Source organism: Emydura macquarii, unplaced genomic scaffold (assembly GCF_026122565.2).
Source record: "Emydura macquarii macquarii isolate MOO-44397 ecotype Brisbane River unplaced genomic scaffold, CSIRO-AGI_Emac_v2 contig_2676, whole genome shotgun sequence".
NCBI lineage: Eukaryota > Metazoa > Chordata > Testudines > Chelidae > Emydura > Emydura macquarii.
Genome location: NW_027132813.1, coordinates 6,674,906 through 6,697,830, shown reverse-complemented (window position 1 = coordinate 6,697,830; position 22,925 = coordinate 6,674,906). Strand labels below are relative to the sequence as shown.

At 39.3% G+C, this 22,925-nt stretch overlaps 2 protein-coding genes across 2 annotated transcripts; one reads left to right on the top strand and one right to left on the bottom strand.

The window, feature by feature from the left end:
* Positions 1 to 551: 551 nt before the first annotated feature.
* Positions 552 to 11,628, top strand: TRMT61B (tRNA methyltransferase 61B). Its single transcript, XM_067564804.1, has 7 exons — positions 552 to 1,606; positions 2,565 to 2,667; positions 6,877 to 7,067; positions 8,423 to 8,514; positions 8,958 to 9,196; positions 10,374 to 10,454; positions 10,649 to 11,628. The coding sequence occupies exons 1-7, from the start codon at positions 668 to 670 to the stop codon at positions 10,714 to 10,716; spliced, it is 1,713 nt and encodes a 570-aa protein (XP_067420905.1). The 5' UTR covers positions 552 to 667; the 3' UTR covers positions 10,717 to 11,628.
* On the bottom strand, positions 10,928 to 22,043 carry SPDYA (speedy/RINGO cell cycle regulator family member A). Its single transcript, XM_067564805.1, has 6 exons — positions 21,219 to 22,043; positions 19,851 to 19,909; positions 19,479 to 19,564; positions 16,052 to 16,223; positions 13,849 to 14,146; positions 10,928 to 11,064 (listed from the first exon to the last, which is right to left on the bottom strand). The coding sequence occupies exons 1-6, from the start codon at positions 21,445 to 21,447 to the stop codon at positions 10,976 to 10,978; spliced, it is 933 nt and encodes a 310-aa protein (XP_067420906.1). The 5' UTR covers positions 21,448 to 22,043; the 3' UTR covers positions 10,928 to 10,975.
* Positions 22,044 to 22,925: the final 882 nt, after the last annotated feature.

The window sequence follows — 22,925 nt, the reverse complement described above, 5'->3', positions numbered from 1 at the left end:
CCATTTAATTATAATCAAGCCATTTACATATTTAACAAATTTGACTGAATATTACAGTTTTTTCCTTCCAATTTCTGAGACCAGCATAATGGAAGAGAGTCAGAAGTGTTCCTCTTTAGCAAAAGGCAGCCCTGCTGACTGGGCAGGAGTACTACTCACTCAGCAGCAGTACCCTTTGTGTGCCCCTCAGCCCAATAAATAGACGCCAGGCAGTGCTCAGATCTGTCAGGTAGCGCCTACACTGCGTCTGTGGCTGCTCCCCGGCGGTGAGCGATTAGGGCGAGGGGTCGAAGAAAAGGACCACCACCGGGCTGGTTGACGGTTGTCTGTCTGTCTGTCTGTCAGGCAGCAAAGCCTAGCAGCAGCAGCTGCTGGAGCCGGCTCCAGCCTGAATTCAGCGCTGCCAGGGCCACGTGGGGAAGCACGTGGATCCGGACGGTCGCAGGCTGCAGACGTCTGTCTGTCGCTGCGCTCTGCCGCTGCGCTGCGCGGCGCTGGCCCTCGTGCTCCCCCCCGCAGGGTGACGCGCAAGGCCGGTTCGCCTGCGCGCGGGGCATGGGCAGACCGCAGCGAGTGACCCACGACACAGGGAGGCGAGGCCGGCGAGCGGCGCCCGGACCTTTCCCGCGGGAGAACCCGCGGCCCGGGCGGCGTACGCCCACCAGCCATGCTGCGGTGTGCCCGGCGGCGGCTGCTGCGCCTGCAGGTGCTGGGCTTGGGAAGGGAGAGCCGGGCGCAGCCCGCGCGTGGGGCGCTGCTGGAGAAGGAAGCAGTGGTGCTGCCGTGTGGGAGGAGGCGGGCGAGCTGCTGCTGCTGCTGCTGCCAGGCGCTGCTGGGCGGGAGAACGTTTGTGCCGTGCACAGCTGTGGCCGGCGGTCGCTCAGGGGCACCGAGCAGCAGGGAACCGGGTGCCGCTGCCGCCCTGCAGCCACTGCATGGCCTAGGGGCAGTCAGAACTGTGTGTTCCGGGCCCGGCTCGCTCCGGGATGGCGATGAGGCCGAGTCGGAAGAGCAGGTCAGACTGCCGTCCATTGCAGCACGGGTAGCAGATTCCCCTGCGCCTGCTGCATCGGAGAGGGCCCCGGGTCGGGTGCCGAGGAGCCGAGCTTGGGGAAGGGGCTTGTCTCCTCTGGAAAGAGTTAGCCGACTGATCCCAGAGGAGTTGCTCTCTAAAGAGATCAGCGATCTGAGGCGCGCAGACCACGGGGAACCAAGGCAGGAGGACCGCCGAGAAGACAGCGACTCTCACTCTCTGCAGCTGCCTGCTCCCACAAGGACTCCCGAAGCGGCGCTGCAGGGAGATGAAGGATGCATGCCTGTTAACACCCCTCACACATCATCGAAAGATGTTCCTTTCCAAGCCGGGGACTTGATTTTAGCGGAGTTTCGCAGAAAAAGCTACACGGAGTTTAGACATATGCGTAACCTGACAGCTGGCGGGAAACTGAATAGCAACTGGGGAGCTATTAGCCACCTGGAGATAATAGGCAAGCTGCCAGGGCAGATCTTTAGGACTTCCAGTGGGTTTCAGTTCCTGATAAGGAGACCAGCCTTAGAAGATTTTGTGCTGTTGATGAGGAGAGGACCTAATATTTCATATCCAAAGGTAAGATACAGTTGGGTGGGTTTTCGGTTGTTGTAATGGCTGTTCCGACAACTGAACAATTTTAACTTAAAAACAGATTTAAACATAAGGTGGCAATGATTATTGCTTTTAAATAGGAAGGACCACCTCCAGTTCATCCAGCTACAAGATGGGTACCCGACCCATTGGGTTAGGGTGGTGAAAGGCATTCCCACAGCTGGATGAGCCATTGGCAAGGGGGGATTTTGACTTTTATTAGATGTACAGGTCCTGTCCCCAGGCTTTGGCTATGCTGTGGATTTCTGTTGTCATTGCTGGCAAACTCAACCAAAAAGCAGTTTCTAATTACCAGGGAAGAAAAGTATAAGTAAATGTTGTGCATTTATTTCAGATTGTATATATTTTTCCATGAAGATTAGGTGCAGCCATTAGCCTCAAGGCAAATTGAGAAAGCGGACCTTCACATATAAAAGTTTGGTTAGTTCTACTTTAAAACCTTGTTTTAATGAGTTGCAGTCTCTAAAGGAGAGTCTTTTGATTGTTAATTGGCATAGCGGAGCATTTTCAATTTAGGGAAAAGGGAATACAATTTACTTTTAGAAAGCTTCATTTCTACTAAAAAGTCAGTGTCTTACAGTGGGATATTTTAGCTTTCACAGACATAATTTGCCACTTGTTTTAAAATATCAAGGAGCCCTATTATTCCTGTGTAAGTAAATTACTTTTGTATTAACATTTGTTTTGGTGATTTGGACAGCTGCAATAGCTTCAGGTGGCTTATGTGCTGGCATAGTGATTTTACATAATGGTTTTCAGAGGCACAGAATACACCCAGCTCCTATTTATTTTGATAGAAGCTAAGAGAACTCACCACTGCTGAAAACCAGACCATCAATTTAATCAGTATTCTAACAGTTTACTGTTTGACTATATAGTATAAAAATATATTGGTGTTTTATCTCACTCTTTTAACCCTTAGGATATTAATGCAATGCTGCTGCTGCTGGACATCAACCCAGGAGATACTGTGGTGGAAACTGGTAGTGGGTCTGGTGGTATGAGCTTGTTTCTATCAAGAGCAGGTAAGAGAGCCTAGATTTAGCACATTTAGGCATTTATTTCAGAAGCAACACAGAAATATTAGTACAAGTGCTACTTTTCCATTAATCAAAAAACTTGAAGTCACCAGCTTTCAGGATTTGCTGTGGCTTTTCAAATTCATATATGTGATATACCTACGGTGACATTAAGCACTGTGCAGAGGGCCAGAAGGTGGCCTGTAAGCCAATTAGGCTGCATTTTGGTGTCATGAGTGGTGCACAGGCCTTGTGTTGATGCTTTGCACAGGGCTGAATTTCACTCCATATTTTTATCATTGATATCCTTGTATTGCCTTTCTAGCTTCTTTCGCTCTCTCTTGCTATTGTTTCCTCACCCCTGTTAGATTGTTTGTAAGTAAGTAGACTGCACCGCTGAAGTCATTATCATAGTAGAGGGGTAGCTCTGCTATAGTTAAAGTTGAGACTTGCTTAGGCCATGTTTACACTACAGCGGCACAGCAGCTGTGGCACTGTAGTGTAGACGCTTCCTACGTTGCTGAGAGATGGTTTTTCCATGGATGTAGGTAATCCACCTCTCTGAGAGGCGATATCTAGGTTGATGGAAGAATTCTTCTGTTGACCTGTCTGCATCTGGAGTGGGGGTTAGGTTGAGCTAACTGCATGACATAGGGTGGGAATATGAAGCCCAAATGGCAGTGTGGGGCCAGGAAGACATGGGAGGAACTAATCGCCACATTGCAAATGGCAAGAGAAGCCAGCACAAGAGTCCCAGCCAGGACAGATCATTTATTTTCTGAGATAAGCTTGATGGACTCTTCTGCATTAGACAGTATTAGGAATGACAAACCGAGTCTGCCAGGCACTGAACAGGTTCTCTTGGTGCATGGCCCAGGAACACACTGCTGAGACCAGGGTGAGGAGTTGCAAATGGGCATATTCAGTGCATAGCACAATACACAATGCTGAGATTGTACTGGGGAGCTGAGAACAGGTATGCTTGAAACCTACATTTCTGAGGACGGGGAGGAACTGAGAACCAACCAACAAGTTTGATATACCAACAAGAGTTGACACAGAGGGCAGGATGAGAACACCCTCAAAGAAATGGAGTAGTTCACACCCATTGTTATAGGCTGTATTCTTCTCCATCATGGGGTGTTATCATTCAGCTGAGAACACGTCTGAGATGCATGGGCCACTTCACCCCTCCCTGAGATTCCTATGAAGCAGATGGAAATATAGAACCTCTTCTCTATACACTGGACCCAGATTTGAGGTGAGGACTCTGGACCTCCACTATCCTCCCACTTCTGTATGTATTCCTCACAGCCCTCACCACCTTCTGTCCTCCCTTTGGCCTCTCAAAATTTACCAGCAACATGGCCAGAAAATTTCATTAATGCACAGTTAGTGCTACTTGGTACTGCCTCTTGCCCTTTCAGAACATCGAGCATAGCGCCAGTCAAACCGTTGAAAACCAGGAAATAAAGAGTACACACCACACCTGCAACACAACCGTAACTCTCTCCTCTGAGAAATGCTCCTTCCCCTACTTAGCTTCCCATTGCAGTGTAGCTCATCCCTCCCCCCGACTCCACTCTAGCATGCAAGGGCCAGATATTTTGCCCTCTTGGAACAAAGCCCCAATATGCCAAACAACACGCATGGGCTATGTTTACAACTAGTTTACAACAAATAGTGCAACAAATAGTGCAACGGCTGCACCACTGTAGTATAGATGCTTTCTAGATTGATGGAAGGGGTTTTTCCATCAATATAATAGGATGCATATACAGCCCTGAGTGACATAGCTAGGTTGATCTAATTTTTAAGTGTACACCAGACCATACTTCTAGTCTACCCTTACAAATTCTACAGAATACTTTGGGAACAGAATACAAGAGCAATGTAGGACAAAGGCAAACACCTTTTCTTTGCTAAGGCAAAAATTTTGAGTTTAGATCAAGTATAGCAAACGTGAGCTATCCTATTTCAGGCCTACACTCAAATACTGAGCCTACTCCACATGAACCACCTCAGACTTTTAAATTGTTACCACCCCTTCACTCTGAGGATTCCTTCTGAGTTATTGCTTTCCCTTATTCTTTACTACAGCCTGGAAACCAAAGTCATGTATACCACCAGACTACTGACCATCCCCATGGCAAAAAGACACTTTTGTGGACCTCTAGTGACAGAACTCACTACTGAAATGAGGCCTCCTTGATCCTTCAAGGTACACCCAGACATCTCATCATATCACAGTGACAACTCTGCCAATCTGCTCCAATTAATCCCTCCACCATTCAGTACAAGCATAGCTGGAATGCCTGCAGATAAGTGTTAGCACTCAAACCTGTGGGACACAACAGCAACATTGGTATTCTTGTCCTTTGTCGTATCTACTTATTATGGCACCATCTTAGTGAACCATTTCCAGTCGCTACTGCCAGCTGCAGAGTTGAGGTTGCATTGCAGAGGTGATGTGTACCTTAATTTTGTATTTCCTTTTTTTTCCCAGAGGTTTGAGTAAACTTGACATTCTGGAACTACAAGAGACAGCACCAAACAAGTGTTTTCTCCATGAATTCTAATAAATTTTACTTTGCTTCCCTTATCTGTGACAAAACTATGGGAAAGTAATGGGGGTAAGGGAAGGAATAAGACTGGAAATTCTTTAAAACTATCTTTAGATTTCAAATTGACATGTCCTAAGTGACAGGGAATCCAGAGCTGCAGGCTAGTGGAATCTGAGGGGGTGGGTGGAAAAACCTGAATTGTGTGATAGGTTTAGAAGAATTAAATGCCATCACAGCTATTAGTGTAATATGTTTGGATAGCCTGACTGTTGTTCCATTATAAAAGTTTTATGTTTAGGACTCCCAGCATGAATTTTTTTTTTTTTTTTTTTGAGGATAGTGGATTCAGACTGTAGGAACATAGGTCCACATTAGGCCTGGGTAAACTCTGGTTTTAAATTGAGTTGGGATATTAGCATAAGAAATAGTCCCAAAGCATGTGACCAAAAATAATTAAATCATGAGAAAGAAGAGTTGTTGTGTTAAACTTGTAGCAACCATTTGAAATACCCTGTTATCTTACATAAGGTTTGGGCAGAAGTAACAGAAATAGAACACGGTTAATTGGGTACCAGTTGCAGTAAATAATTGGCTATATGTTTGTTTTATATATTACAAAAAACGATTTTATCTGGTCATAGCTAAGGTCTGATAATTAACAGGGACATCACTTGTTTGTTAAAGGGTATAAAAAAGTACTCTGAAAGGGTTCATTGCTAATACCTGTCTGACCAAGGTGGAGCCAAACAAAATGGGTCTAAGCACCCCTGTGTTTAGCCTGTTTGAGTCTCTTGATCCAATGCTTATAAATGTTTTGTCACTGTTTGGCTGTAGTAAATTGCTTATTATTTAGGGGTTTTAGGCATGTTTAGAGCAATTGTGTAAATACCATTCAGCCTTTGGATTTAATACAGGAATTTATGGTTAAATCAGTGTCATGGTAATCCCTGCATAAATAATAATTCCGACATATACTGTAACAATTTTTAAAAGTTCCTTATTTGAAAATCTGTGCACATACTGTAGATCAATTAATATACTCTAAATAAGGTCATATGTTGGGGTTGGTACTAGTGGGGTTTTTTTTGTTTTACAAAAGAGAGAAGACGACATGCAAGGAGACATCTACACAAGACAAATCAACCTTTTAAAAGTTTATTGCAACTTAAAGCCTTTAGATTATTGGTTCAAATCCAAAAGTAGTTACTATATAGCAGCTGTTCAGTGCCCTCCAAATAGTTGCCCACTTCACCAAAACCAAACCACTGTTGCAATTGGCACTGTTGTTGGCAGCTTTAGCAGAGAGATGGGACTGAATGGGCCATAGATATTGAATTCTTCCCTTATCACTTGAGGTGCTCTCTCCAGATCAGGGTGTTGATAAATTGTATTGCTATGCCTCTGCTGTATCTACTCTGTGAATAGACAAATTTCAGCCTCCAAAATGTTAATCTGGCACTTTTTACCTGCACAGAATCAGTAAAACACACAAAAATAAATTATAGTTGATTATCTCTTATATAATAATTTGTTAGGGTGAGGAAGGGGAGACAACTTAGACTAACCCATTCTGTTATTTACTATTATGTTATAACCTGTTAACTTGAATCAGGAAAAAATAGTAAATTTAATGTGTTTCATTTGCTTTAAGTTGGGCCTCGAGGACGTGTTATAAGTTATGAAATCAGAAAAGATCACCATGCTATAGCTAAGAAGAATTACAGGCGCTGGCGTGATGCATGGGAAATAGGACATATAGAAGAATGGCCAGATAACGTGGATTTCATTAATAAAGACATTTTAACAGCTTCTGAGGATATGAAATCTATAACATTTGATGCAGTAAGTCTTTACTAGAAAACTCCCTACCTGATAGAGATTAGCATCAGATTTTTTTCTAATTAAATGAAAAGCAATTTTCTTATCCTTTCCATTGTGGGATTTCCCACCTCTAGCCCAGACATAAGATATAAAGAAACAACCAAGCCTGTGTTAGGAGGGATTGACAAATACTCTCACATTTTCAGTAAGTGTTTTTGAAGGTCTGATGGTGTATCACCCTCAAAAGAAACACTGATATCCATAATATGGAAATATTACATTTACTCCTTGATGTCTTATAGGGGAAAGCATACTTTGCCTCCATTTGCAATAAATAATAGTACAGTAGTGAGAGGGAAATGGATTTTTCCCATGCTGAACTACGCACATGCTTTATATGTATTAAATTCAAGAAAAATTACAAAAACTTACTTGTCCTATAAATGTGTTGTTTAAAAAAACCAAACCATCTTTTGTGTAACGCATGCCTCAGAATAGAATGTTACTACAGTCTAAATTAAAGTAATGAAAGGTATTGTCAACTCCTTTCCATGCTGTAGCTTTTAATATTAACATTTTAATGCAAAGTATGTACACAAAATATACTTTTGGTTTTTATATCCTTATTCTTTTAAATTGGTAAAGACTTGTTTGAACCCATGTTTTTCCAATATAAAAAGTGGGAAGCTAGTTAATGCAGCAATTATATTAATCTTATTGGATCAATGTAATCTTCAGATTAAACAAATAAATGAGATTTTGTTGACCAGTGTATGTGCACAGATACAAAATGACTATTATATAATCCATTCTTTCTTTGCAGTTTAAAGAGTTTCTTGAAGAGGGGTTGTCAGAAAGAATTTTGCTGAGTGCTGAGATAGTCTCATAAGTTAAACATCTGAATTTTAATATTTGATTGTATGTGATTTGTTGCAAAAATATAGCTAAAAATTTAACTTTTTAAAAAGCAGATATCCAAAAATCAGTTACAAGTTTGCAATCTGTTTCAGGCATTAGTGTTTTTATTTTGCTAGCATTATACAGTTTAGTTGCTAGAAGGTTTGACATTAACCTAAGACTACTGTATGTTAGTTAAATATGAATTGTTCATTTAGTAAAAATGAAGATCTCATCAACACTTCATTTGGAATGCACTAACACAGAGGTCCAAGAGTTTGGGGATTTTTTTTTTTTAAAACACATGGGTCTTAGGCCTGCATAATCTGTTCATGGAATAAAATGCATTTTTGCAAATATATATTATAGATACATGCATTAATTTTCCATAAACAAACATTGTTTTCTGCATTTGACAACATGGAGAAACTGATTTATGTATGTTCAGTTTGGTTAATAACCATCTTGTTCTTCTGTAGGTAGCTTTGGATATGCTTAACCCTCAGATTGCTTTGCCTGTTGTGTATCCAAGTCTTAAGCAAGGTGGTGTATGTGCTGTATACATAGCAAAGTAAGTATTAAAACCTGACATTTATAAACTTGTTTGATTCAAACATCAGATCAAATACTGTAGTTTTGTTAAACGTGATTCAATATAGTAGATTTTAAATATAAAATGTATATTTTTTGTAACAGTTTTCTGCATTTGTTATTCCAGTAATACTTTGAACTGCACTCGATATAAACTACGTTGGACCAAATTCTGCAGTCTTTACTTAGGCAAAATTCCCATTGTGATCAGTGAAAGTTTTACCTGAATGTCTGCAGGATAATTGCCCGTTGTTTTTCAGTGCAGTAGTCAGATTTGTGGCTGGATTATACCAAAATTAATGGCTTTGTGTTCACCAGAAAGTAAATAGCACAGTGCAGTGCACAGGACCAGGACTAGCAGTTTTTCAAAATCCTCTTGTACAAGAAAAGTGTAACACTATGTCTCTTGCATTTCTCTGAAAGTATCACACAGGTTATTGATCTGTTGGAAGGAATACGGATCTGCAATCTCTGTCTTTTATGTGAAAGGATTGTTGAGGTGACTCACAAAGATTGGTTGGTACTCCCTGCTAAACGGAAGGATGGCAGGTTAGCCCAAAGAGTGGAACCTCAACAAAATGTGGATGAGGAGCCTGAAACAAAAGATGATGAAGAGCTTCCTACTCAGGATCAAGAAGTAGCTGGAGAAAGTGATGATGTTGGTAAGGAACTACCCTTAATTAGATATGTATTGTACTAGGAGACTAATGTAAATTCTCTCCACTCCCCTTCAAAGAGGTATTCTCCCTCACTACACCTGTTTTGAATGGGATATAATTCAGAGAAATCTCCCCATTTCACACACCCATGCTCTCCCACTCCCAAACAATCTGCTTACATCACTTCAGATGTACATATATCCTCCACATTTATGAGCTAAAGTTATTGCCTTGTGATGTACGCAAGCTCTGTTGGTCCACACCAGGATCTGCTGGATTTCTAACATTTCCAGAAGCATGGAGAGTGATTGCTGTTGCATGAAGCAAAAATATTAGCCCATGCTTAACAGACAGACTTCATGATGTGACTGGCCTGCAGTCTAACTTCTTTCTGTGGTCTGAAAGCTGTAAATCTGGGTCTCTAAGCATGAAATATAAAGAAATGTTTTTTGTTACTTCAATAAAAAATTGATGAAGATTTTTTGAGGGCTAAAAATATAATCATGTAAAATACCATTTTCTGTTTTTCAGACACCTCCTTATCTACTCTCCCTTAGCTCTTGTAGTACTTCCTATGAAAGGTACTAGGAGTAGTGAAACTGAAAGTCTTAAGTTGTGGACAACAGGTTTAGCAAACAAGTCCTTTCCTCATACAAATGAGCTTGTTCTAGCTACAATCAATATTTATTGGGAGGCTTTTTATCAGATTTTGATTGGCAGCTGTATTAATGGCAAATATACATTTAAATGAGATGTCCTTTTAATAAAATCAGTTACAAATTAAATAAAGAAAAATTCTAATTCATGCTATTCAGTGAAACTCTTTAAACTTGAATTCAGAAACTGGTGTCTTTGAATAGCTCCCCTATTCACACTATTGCTGCTTTATGATCCTTTATAATTATGGTGTGTTTTTAGGATTGTATGTAGAGCCATTAACTAAAAACAGGATGCTTTGTCTGCAAGTTGCTGCTCTGGCAAATTCAGACAGTACAGCTCATTCTAGCTGTAGGTTTGTGAATATAGCAAAAGAGACTGCCTGTACCGGTGAATGGCAGCAGAGCAGCCTGATAGAAGTGGATTAACAAAAGAAAGAAAGGCAAGGTGTTAGGGAAATTATTATTTAGACTTAAGATACTCTGATCTAATATGTAATTTTTTTTTAATTTTAATTCCACAGAATCACTTTCTGATTATGTCAAACCATCTGGTTCAGTGCCTTACATTGCTAGACCTTACCCTTGGCAAATTGGTCACACAGGTAAGAAATGTTTGGGAAATGTTTTTATAATCTTAAGATTTGTTAAATAGTATTGTATTTTTCATAAACATTAGTTCTTTCTCAACTAGTATTTTATCATTGACATAATGAAACCATATAACTTTTAGTAGTTATCTATTAAATGCACATTGAGGTTGCTGAGGCCATAACATCTTTTTTTCCCCCCCAACTAGCATTTCTCATCAAACTGAGGAAATATAAAGCGGCATATCAAGACACTGCTCCAGCTGGCAGCTGCTAAATTGAATACTGTACTTTTCCAGAATAAAATTAAATGTTGTAAATAGCTGTTTAATTTTGTAGACTTGTGAATTTTTTTAATTACTACTTTGATTTATATTAAATGTACATTTTTATATTCTATGTACAATTTGAAGAGGGGGAGCTAATGAAACAGTGAACTATGGTACAGCTACACAATACTGTTAGAAACAAACATTTTGTAATTCATCTTGCAATGAGTTTAATATTCTGAGCTGTCTAAACTCTTGTCAAACATTTCACTCTTCATTTCCTGTAAACCAGTCCATGGATTTGTCTTGATTCATGCAGCTACTCTTTCTCCCGTTGGTGGAAAGGCTGTTGCAGTCTACCAGAAATAAAAAAAAAAATTAACTTGTTTACATAAGGTAAGAATATAATAGACTAAATTCTGCCCTCTGATACAGATGCAATTCCTGTTTGCATCGGTATGTACCAATCACTACCAGTCAACTTTGGTTGAAGCAAAATATGTTTGCACAAATCTACGTGGAGTCAATAGGAAATGGAATTCTGGCCCTATAATATATACTTCAGGGCACTATTTACAGAAAGAAAAAGACCAATTATTTACAAGATTTTCCTTGCTGTATCTTTGTCAATCAGGGCTGAAGATTGTTTGGCTGATAAATTATTTGACCACTGTCATGCTATCATTACAGAAAGCATGTCTAGTATTTGTTAGTGGAAGAAGAGGAGGGATGCCACTGTGGACAAAGCATAGGACTGAAGAGTTTCAGTCCCTGTAAGGTTTCAATCTCTAACAGATTTATGTGATTTTTGAAAAAAAAAATCTCTGCCTAAGTTTCTCTGTTTAAGATGTATATGCTAAAACTTCTCTACTCCATGAGGTTGAAAGGGAAACCATCCACTGGGTTTGTACTACTTAAAATACATTATAAATAGTTTCAAGTATTACCACCTTCCTCTGAGTTCTTGTGTCAGTTGTGGGTATATAAATACATTATTCTAATTTAAAATGTTTTTTCTCATCTGAGGCTGTGTGGAAAACCAACATAAGCAGACCAAAAGGACTTGCTATTCTGGGGACACGGTGAACCTGACTATATACAAAGTGCTATCAAATGCATGAAGTAAACTAATTTGTTTCCTAATCGCTTTCAGATATAGTCATCTTAACTCTTATCTGTAATAATAGTAAGTTAAAAAAATAGGGACAGAAGTTTGATTTATAGTCTCAGGCTCTGCATAAGTGCAAAGTATTGTAATAGTGAGCTGAATTGGTGATAGGCAGACGAATCCAGTAGAGCATAACTCCTTTTCTGTTACAAATATCACACAATTGAATAAATTTTAAGGTTTAAAAAGCTCTTTAGAATTGAAGAAGTTTACTAGATGATATCAAAACAGTAAGTGTAACACTTTCTAGGATTTCTAATGCCAACATTTCAGTCCCACTTACGGTAATGGAAAAATGGATATTAGATAAATTCTCTTTAAATCTCCAATTTTTATTTAGATGAATTAATCCCAATCCTACAACGATGTATGTATGTACTTAATGATTCATACTATGGGTAGTTCCCAGTGGTAAAGCACATGTGCAAGTTTTGGCCTTATACATTTTCATAAAATGAATCTACCAATCTTTTAATACTTAATTAAAAATGAACAAACACCTATTTTATATGATGGAGACTTCTCACATACAATACAATAAAAAGCTATCCCTGATTTTGGGGTAGGGATGGGTTAGAAAAAAACCTATATAATTGATTTCATGAGTTGTCTGGTACATAAAATGTATGGTAGAGGATGGCAGTGTTTAAAAGAAAAAAGCAGAACTTGTGTTGCTCACAACAGTAATCTTAAAACTCAGATACTAAGCATAATTTATTCTTACTATTGCTTCAGATAAACAGGAAATGTTATAAAGGAATTATGACTTAATTTATGAGAAATTAATTCTGGACAACTTCTTGCTCATAATAGTATATTAATCAACATGTTAGATTCCATGAGTCGTTATGGATAAGAGTTAACAGGATTTGTAAACCCCAGAAGAGCTAGGATTAAAAATAGTTCAACATCTACTAAAGTAGACAAGGATAATTTCAATAGACCAAGAACATCTTTAGTTCATTCAGCCACAAAGTGTTCAGATTAGTACTACCAAGAAAAGACAATTTGATACAAAAATCATACAAAATTGTTATTGTATAGTGAATTTTGTCTGACTAACAAGATTTCAGAATAATTTGGTGAAACAAAACATACTGCCCTTTACTGCAAGTATGTAAAGAACCATGGAAGGAACTCAGAATACTTTTCCAAAAGATGCCTTAAGATAAAACATTAGTTGTTAAAGCATCCAGATGACTTTTCTGATACTAAAATATCTGAGGCCTCTCCTAACAAGGGTTTACTTAAAATACACTCAAATTTATTTTAACCAAGAGTAGCACACAATCTGGATAGAGTTCTGGTTACAAATGGGATTTTAACGGACTGCACAAAACTGCTAAGGCCTTGGAAGTCAAGAAAACTGATTTAATGTTCACAATACAAAACTAAAGCATGCTTGGCACTAATTAGCACATTTATTGGCAGTCTCTGTCTAGGTGTCTATATGGCCCCCATTCCCATAAATCTGAGTCTTAATAGAGAGACCAAGGATTTAATTGGTATGAAGATGGCATTGCGGTCTTATTACTAGAAAAGCTTCACCACAGTGCTCTGCCAGTGTTATTTAGAGATAACAGTGGCAGAGAAGTGTAGTGGAATGGAGCTTTTATTGGCGCCATCTTAGCTTTCCCAATTGTGTAGATAAATAAAGCAATTGAGATTCTAGTCTCCTTTCACAAGCACTAAATTTACACTTTCCAAAACTAACATGGAAGCAGAGATATGAAGTGGTTTGTTTCTCAATTTATGTCAAGTTTTTGGTTAATCAATAGACCTGTTCAATACAGAACAAGGGAAAAGTGGAAGAAATTTAGTTCCATTTTGTACAGAACTCAGTCCTGCAGCATAGGTGGGTATTTTAGCAATGCTGATAGATTAGATAGATGTGCTATACAGATACACCAGATTCCAAGGTAATATATACTGAAAAAACTAAATGAAAGTGATTTACAATACTAAACTGTACCTTGGGAATAACAGCAAGGAGAAGGATCAACTAGCATTTTTTCAACTGGGAAAGTGTCCTTCAATTCCTGAGATACATGTTGCTCCATCATCTCCAAAGTCCCAGTGGATGATGATGAGGATGATAATCCCAGTCCTACAAACCTTCCTTTCTTACCACAAAGCGAACAATCTGCTGGTGTGGCACTCGGTCCGCGGGGTAATTGTACTTCATCTCTGCTGTAATATCTGACAGCCCCACTGTGATGCATGGAACGTTCTCGCTGCCATATATAATGTGATGGAGCAATAGCCATTACCTAGATTAGAAAAATCTTAATTCTGTATGGAACCAGTATAAAAAAAAACAACAAGCAAACACTACAACTGGAATAGAAATAGGTTTCTCTTTGTTTCTAATTACATATTTGTCCAGGAAGATGGTACCATTCTGAAACTGAACATTGCAGTAGAAAGAACAAGTTTGGAAATATTTCCTTTCTGCAAAAATTATTTGGTGTGACCCAATAATCACTTCAATTTCTAACATACAGGGATTCAGGGAAGAAAAGCCACATTCAGGTTCCATAATACCTGTGTCCTGAGAAATACATAATTGATTTAGAGTGGTATGGAAGCTGGAAGTGCTGTTTGTTGGCTGAACCACTCTGGATTTAATTAAAATTCCCTTCACTTTTCAGTTTGACAGTCTTGTGCTGTTCCATTTATCCAGTATAAAACCCCAATGTATCATTCTTTCCAACAATTAACGATGCCATAATTTCAATATGGAATCTCCTACCAGAAAAAATGGTTTGGGGAATTTTTTTTTTCTTTCCTCAGTCTTAAACCTAGTATCAATTCTCTGTGTGCTTGGGTGCAACTATGCAGTTTCACAATATTTAATGAAACAGAAAATGTATTTCACTACTTTCTGTAGTTCAATTCCCCCATGACCTAATAGCATTTCTTGGCAGTAGGAATAAATCCAAACAGAATAATAAGGAACTCTATTTTCAGGGTGCCTTTTTTCTTTTCTATTAAGCTCAGGTTTGAAAATCAGGGTGAAATAGTGTATGAGCAATTAATTTTTAGAAAAAAAATGGGTAAAATCCTGGCCTTATTGAAGTCAAATGGAATTTTGCTATTGATTTCATTCAGGCCAGGAATTCACCCAAAGTATTGGATTTTTATCTAAAAATGGAAGTTGACAGTTTTTCCAAGTAATTTGAAAAATGAGATATTTCTAAACTTAATGAGGTGACTTGCATAATCCATTTCCTCTTCTCTGCAAGTTCCTTCATTCAGGACCAATAATAAATAAGGATACTTGCATAAAACAAAAAACTCATGCAGCAACTTTGGTGGTGAATGCTCAGTGGTACAATGTAAAACTTCCCAAGTACAAGGTGGACCAGCTATATGTGGGCAATTTTTTAAAAATTTAGATAGAGAGTTTAAATTGTGTGGGACCAAATCAGGTCCCATTCAAACTCTGGTCAGATGAGATTGTGATAGTGGTGCCCAGCTTATAACTTTTAGCTCAGTTGGGAAAGCATCCAGTGGGAGACGCAGGTTCAAGTCCCTCCTCCAACAGAGTGGGAGAAAAGAGGTGGGAGAGCCCTATTCAGATCCTTTCTCCCCTTCTGGCAGAGCAGGGAATTGAACCTGGATCTCCCACATCCAGGTGAGTCCTCTAACCATTGGGATAAAAGTTAGCAGCTGCTAGGAAGAGATAGGCATCTCTCTATAGCCCAGATTTAGGCACCTATCTGCAGGAAAGTGGGAGGGGCTTTGCACACCATTCTCAGTGACATCTATCATTGGTTATCTTAGGAAGCACTCCACCTAACATGCTGGCTTTTGTGGATCATGTTCTAAGGCACCTCTCCCCATTCATTATATAAGGATCCTAGGCATCTAATTTAGGTTTTGTGGATTGTAGTGATGTTCCTGTGATTTTCTAGCCACCTAGAGTTTAGATGCCATGATGCTCAGCACTGCAACGCCTAAGTCCCTTTCTGGATCCGGGACAGAGTTCCTAAGAATGCATATAAAATGCAAAGGAAAATAATCAGTTTCAAAACAGAATAGGCAAATAATTAATTTCAGCTGCTTCCCCCCTCCCTTAATCCCTGGTTTATCAACAGTGTTAAAGAATGTATCCACACATCCTCAGCTGGTATAAATAGCTCAAGAATTGACTACATAAAAAGCTTACCTACCTCTTCACAGCAACGTCTGCTTACAATAGCCCTGTAGTCAATTCTACCCCAGAGCTGGTCTCTTAACTTTAAGAAATTAGGGAAGAGCTTCCTCCACATTTTTCCCAAAGCCCATGGAAAAATTTCATACTTTGACTCCTCATCATCTTCTTCAACTGTATTTGCCAAATACCTACAATATATATATATATTAAGGATCTCCAACCTTGAGTCATCACGTGATTTTACCATTATACACCTTTAAAATAATTCCTTACTTCCACTAATTTGGGGAAATTTGCTACAAAACCCTAGCCTTATCCCAGGATGAGAGGAATTTTCTGGTTTACTTCAATCCATTTAACACGAACACATATGAAACAGACACAAAAACTGGCTTTGTCCTAAAGCCCATTAGATGGGCACATGCATGAAACATAATCCAGTTTCACTGCTTGTGTCAAACCAACAGGGCATCCTCACATTAAAATAAATAGTTTATGATTGATTCCTTAGAATCTGAGGCACAGATACATTGCTTAAGGTTTAAAAGATTCAAGACAATGTCAGTGATAGATCTGCTTTGAAACTAAAGCCTTTTAGGCCTTGTCTATATGTGAAAATTGTACTTCCTAAACTAAGTCTGTTTAGAAACCAGGCAGCAAAAAAACCCAAACATTAATAAAGCAGCAAAATAAACAAACATACAGTAGGTTCAACCCCATTTTTAAAGGAAACCTGCTTTTTTAAATTTTTTTTTTTTTTTTAACATCCACATTTCTCCATTCTTTCAGAATATGATATTTCTTGTTCCTTGGTTTCCTCCCTCATCTCTCTCCCTCCCCCCCCCCTCCCCTCCCCTCCCCCCAAGACCACAGGCAAACATTGTTACCTCCTATCTAGAGCCATAAAATCACCACAGTCAGCTATCAGTACAACTTGCTAAAGGGTCATGAAAGTTTAGCAGCCCAGACACAAAGGCCCATGTCCACAAAAGGATTGAGGCACTTAACTCCCCACTTTAGGTGCCTATGTTGAAAATTTAGGCACCGGTGAGAGCCTCAAAACCCCTGCTCAGCAGTTGCCTAACTCTATAAGCACCGAAATTCACTCAGCACCAAAATTTGCACTGTAAAAGTACCCTACGTACCAAAATTTATGACTCTGGGCATACACACTGCAGTGCTGCTTCACTCTAGGTGTCCGGACATCTATCTCATGCTTAAGATCTTGTGGGGCCCTCTAACCAGATGAAGATGAATGTTCCCTTGTTTAATTCGCCTGCAGGGCTCGATCAGGTAGACATGATCAGAGCATGCCTATTGGATTGTGGCCCATACAAAACTGTGGAGGAAGGAGTGATGATACCTCCCTCCTTTCAGCTCAGAGGGGTTGGAGCATTTACTAGGGATGTGGGAGACTTGGTTCAATTCCCCCCTCTGCCTGATCAGGTGAAAAGATTTAAACAGGAATCTCTCAGAAGAGTGCTTTAGCTACTGGCCTATGGGATCTTTTGATGTGGGTGTGTCTCAGTTTTAACTGATGAATCTGTCCATTTTGGATAAATATTTAAATAGCCATTAGGCCACAGAGAATGAGAATGATTCTATAACCTGATGGTTAAGGCACTAATGTGGGAGACCCAGGGTTCAGTCCCCCTGCACCAATAACTGTTGCCCACTTTGCCACTTGATTTCACACATATTTGGTGACAGCAGAAGAATGTAAAGACACAGGAATCGTGGGTTCCATTCCAGGCTCTGGAAGGAGTGTGCGAGAGCAGTGTTTCTCAATCTTTTTTTATACAAGGGACTGGCTTCCTATACTGTGTCAGGGAGATCTCAGGGACTGGTGCCAGTCCATGGACCAGTCATTGAGAAACACTGCTCTAGAGGGCACAAACTGTTCTGCCCATTCCCTGAATCTTGACCTCTTCTGCTTTGTCCTGTCTCTTCCCCACCAATGGGTCCTTGTCACAGTGCCATTCATCCTGTCTACCTAATCCAATCTCCACTCCTCAGGCTTCTTATTCCAGTCTCCTTACCCAGCCAGTCCCAGCTCTCCTGCAACCAGCCCCTACTCTTTGTCCCCAGTCCCCATGCCCTGGCACTCCAAGTTCCCCCTTCCAGCTCATCATCCAACCAATCTCTCCCATTTCCCCCACTGTATCCAAGTCAGTCTCCTTCCCAGGGAGCCTCATCTAATCTCAGTTTCCCCATCCACCTGTCCCTGGCTCCTTTTCACACTTTCTTTGCCCAGCCAGCCTTAGTTCTCCTCCCACACCCAACTCCTCATTAGATGGGTGTCTCTTCCCCCTCCCGCCCCTAATTCTCCAACTGGTTCCTAGTCTCGTCCTGCCAGTTCCAGTCTCCTTTCCCCAGTTCCTCATCGGATCTCAGTGTTTCCTCCCAGCCAATTGGCTTCAAGTCCCACCACATTTCCTTCACTGTCCCATGGTCCCAGTCTGCTTGCCCAATCCATCCCAGTCTCTCTGTCCAACCAGTCCTAGCCTGCTCTCTCCTCCTTGGTTCCCAGTCTCTTTGCCCAGCCAGTCCTAGTCTCCCATCTTCTCCTCTCAGTCAGTTCCTCTCCCCTCTCCAGTCCCAGTCTCATGAGATTCCTTGTCCCAATCTACTCCTTTCCCTCTCCCTAGTCTGGTTTTGTCTCCTCTGCATCTGAATCAGCTGTCTTTCTTCATGGTGCCAGCAGGGTGAGTGGCATTGTGACAAGGACCCAGTGGCGGGGAAGAGCATACTCCCCCCTTTCAGTTCCATTGCCCAGTTCTGCCTGTAAGCCAGGAGGAGCCATTATAGGGAAAGTCATTTGGAGGCCCTGTACTGCGGCATGCTCAGTCAGGGTGCTGGAACAATTTGTATAGTGGTGGTGCTGCGAGCCATTGCACCCAATTGTAAACTCTATATATAATGGAAACCACTTCAAGACAGGGTATGTAACAGCACCCACCGCACTTCTGGTTCCAGCACTTGTGTGTTCAGTTGATCTGTGCAGCACTAGAAACTGTGAGAATCTTGAGCTTGCTCCATGAGGGCAGAATTTTTGGAGATTATAGCTGCTAACATTAAAGAAATGTCTATTGGGCATGTGTGAAATGCAATTTTTAAAGGCTTATAATTTGGCCAGATTTGGGCAGATTTTCACAGGGATGGCAAAAGGCACCTCCTTAATACAAAGGCAATCCCCCTGCCAAATTTTAAGTTCCTGCTCCATATCATGGGATGCTATTCAGTGAAAAGACCTCAAGAATATTTTAATATGGGCAAATCAATGTATTTTTCTCTAGCCTGCTCATACGAGGAGGGGTTGTGATGTGAAACCCCTCCCAATTAGAATGTTAATTTATAAATCGAAATCATTAATGGAATAAACACAGAACTAAATCAATGAAGAAACATGCAATAATTCAACCAAATATTTTAAGAATACTTACAAAGCAACAAAGAAATTAAGTCTGGTGTGCTCATTTATACTGAAGCTAGCCCTCTTGAAATAAACAAAAGTCATTGCCAAAAGATACTGTTAGAAAAACATAAAATATTAAAATAAAATATTAACATTCTTCATTTTCAATTTAAAATTTCCTAAAAAGACTTAGCAGCTTTTAAATCTGTTTCTGATATCATCACAAGATTGTATTTTATTCATTTCCCTCAGCCAGTGTTTCTTTCCTGGGTTACTTTACCAGAAGCTATGTGAATACATTAGATAGCAGAATATGGTTTATGTTCATGTTAAAATATCAGGTGGTCAAAAATAAAGGACTCAAAAAGTGACCTACTAACCAAAAAGTTACCAAATTTACCTTGTCTGCAATTTTACAGCAGCAGTCCATCCACAAGAAATCTTGAATTAGATCATCATCTGCAACAAAAAAACCAGCGGTGACATTTCAACTGAAAAAATGATTTGTGTGTGTGTGTGTGTGTGTGTGTGTGTGTGTGTGTGTGGGTGGGTGGGTGGGTGGGGGGGTGAGCAGTCAGGAAACATTTGTTTCTACAGACATAGATACAGATGGGCATTTTATCAAGCCAAAGAAAAGGAGATTGGCTGGACTGATCAATAGGGAGCAGAGCAGCTGACAGAAGAGATATGTTAGGCTTGGAAAAAATCTGAGCAACAAAAGTAAAAAGAGAAGCCATAACAAAGGCAAGGTGGAGAACACAAAGAACCAAATTCTCTGTTAACATTAGTGAGTGCAATTCAACTGAAAGCCACTGTACAGTGTTTTTCTCCATTTATTTTATTCCTTTAACTCTAGCGGGTTATATATAGTTCACGTTATCATTGTAAAATTTCTTCTGATTAACCATACAGTACTGAGAATCTCTGCATTCTGTCTGACAACCATTAGTAGGCAATATGAGTTTGATTATTTGCATAATTAGTGTACCACTCTTAATAATCAATCTACAAATATGAAAATTTACTGTAATGGGCTACTATAAATTCTCTGCTCTGATTGACTCCAATACTCAACATTTCCAAGTCAGCAACAAAACAGCTTTCTTCTATCTCTCACTCTCTTCAGCTGAAGCAGAAAAATAACAAAAATTATAAGGGAGAGAGAAAAATACTAACTTCTCCAAAACTCCTTCCCTTCAGCTACCTTCATTCCACTTTCCACCATACATAACTACAAGGCTTTTCTTCCCACAATAATGTATTTGCTTATGTTGGTGGTAAATCTAGCCTCTTTCAAATCTGTTTCTGAAACAATGTAAAATAGATGTATATTGGCAAAAAGAGTCTTATTGACCCTGTAGGGTGGGATCAGGATGAAGGAAGAAATTAAAGGGAGAGAAAAGGGATGATATGTGTAGGAAGGGTCAAATGATTTTTTATTTTGTTTTAGCTTTAAAAATGTATTTTTCAGCAGTTTGACAGCTCATGTATAGTCATTTTTTATTTAAAATGTAAATATTTACACATTGAAGTATAACAGTTGTGGTGGAGGAATGGGAGGTGTTTTCAGTTAACTGAGGAATAACATTCAGCCACTTCAGGTACTAACCACTAGGTCTGAATACTCACTCTGGCCTCAGAATTTATTCAGATCAAGATATGGCTGTTAATGTATGTATGTATTATATTCAGAGAATATAGTTGCTTATATAAAGTATTTTGTGTTCAATCAACACATTTTACCCAAAATGTATAATTGTTTACCTACCAAATAGTTTAAAGAAAGCAGTCATTTCCTGACGCTGAATAACCAGACATGCACCTTTTGGACGTTTAGACTTATTACAGTGCACATTTTTTTCACAATTTTCCTGACTGTCTTTAAAAACAGGGCGTTTTAGACTAATATGTTTTTTTTGCTGGTGTGATCTAGATGCACTCGACTTTATATGAACAGTGACAGTGTGAGGTGTCTGATAGACCAGATTATGTCTCATTTTGGTGATTGAAGATTCCTGTTAAAATAAAAAAGGACAATATTAACAATACAGATGGTATAAAATAGTTGCAATATAAAAGGTATCAATAAATCTTTTTTCTATATCCACTTTTATATCTATCGTTTCTCATGATATCAAACAAAAAGTTCATACACAGTTGCTTTGCAGACTCCCTCTCTGTAAATGTATTATTTAGCCTAAGCATTTTCAGATATAGTTTGTATGGAAGGTGACATACAAAATAATTGCACTGTACTAACATAAGTACCAATCCTGCAAACATTCATGTAAGCAACTTTACATATGAGTAGTTCCATTGAACACAATGTGACAATTTCACATGCATAAAGTTACTTGTATGTATTACTCATAAGTATTCACATGATTGAGGCCATGGTATATTGTGCAATATAATGCACATTCTATTTTTGCTTTTTTTGTGTCATCTTTAACTTGTGCAAATAAAATAGTAATAGTTGGATTAAAGTGCCCAGAGAAAGATTCTCTGTGTTATATAAAGTTTGATATTTTCTCTGGAAGTCATCTGTATTAAACTGTGCAATATGTGATTTTACTAGATAAGTATTATGTGTATTAAAGATTGGAATTGGAAACTTGAATTTAAGTGTAAGTATAAATATGTGCTCATGAATGCTTGAGATATATTAAGTTGTATACAGATTTGTCAATACATTTTGTAACTAGAATTTGGGCTAAGACCAGCAATTTAACTTGTATAGGCTAACAAACATTTCAACTGGATGCTACTTACCTGTACAGATTCAAACTCATGACATAGAGGTGAAATTCTAACATAACCAATTACTAACTTTTTGAGCCATTTAGCTTCTTATATTAACAACAATAATAAAACAAAACTACCAGAACATTATAATCCCAAAAAGGATACAAGTCCCTGTAGGCACCCAAGTACCCATGCTATAAAACTAGCACTTTGAATTTCTATAGTACCTTTCATACCAGCACCTCAAAGAATTTTCTTTCTTCTGAGGTAAGGAATGGGATAATTACCTAAGACTAAGGCCCAGTTTTACATCAGTGTGTATTGCAGACTGGGGTCTTACTTCAGGTAAAACTCCCATAGAAGAGACTTCATCCTTCTTTTCTCATTCAGAGTTTGGAGTGAAACATCCGATGTTAAAAGGGTTGCATTAGGCTCAGTTTATCAGACTTATAGGCCCACATCTCTTCATTAAAACCTACAGTAATCTATTTTATTTGCAGTTAGTGACATAGAACTGGAAGGGAACTCCTGAGTCACTGAATCCAGTCTCCTATTACTGCAGGCAACTCATTTATGTAATCCTCAGTGATAAATGTATAAAGCTCCATCTAAAACTAGTTAAATTGTTTGCTCCCACAATTCCTATTGAAAGGCTGTTCTCAAACCTCACTCCTCTCTGGTGGTTAAAAATCTTCTAATTTCCAACCTAAATTTATTCATGGCCAGTTTA

Bases quoted from the DNA above. Each gene is read 5' to 3' on its own strand.
- TRMT61B (XM_067564804.1), top strand. From the start codon at position 668: ATGCTGCGGTGTGCCCGGCGGCGGCTGCTGCGCCTGCAGGTGCTGGGC. The intron at 8,515-8,957 runs GTAAGTATTAAA...TTTCTCTGAAAG, and splicing joins TGTGCTGTATACATAGCAAA to TATCACACAGGTTATTGATC. The intron at 9,197-10,373 runs GTAAGGAACTAC...TTAATTCCACAG, and splicing joins TGGAGAAAGTGATGATGTTG to AATCACTTTCTGATTATGTC.
- SPDYA (XM_067564805.1), bottom strand. From the start codon at position 21,447: ATGAGACATAATCTGGTCTATCAGACACCTCACACTGTCACTGTTCAT. The intron at 19,565-19,850 runs GTAAATTTGGTA...TTTTTCTAACAG, and splicing joins GCTGTAAAATTGCAGACAAG to TATCTTTTGGCAATGACTTT. The intron at 14,147-16,051 runs GTAGGTAAGCTT...TTTCTAATCTAG, and splicing joins GCAGACGTTGCTGTGAAGAG to GTAATGGCTATTGCTCCATC.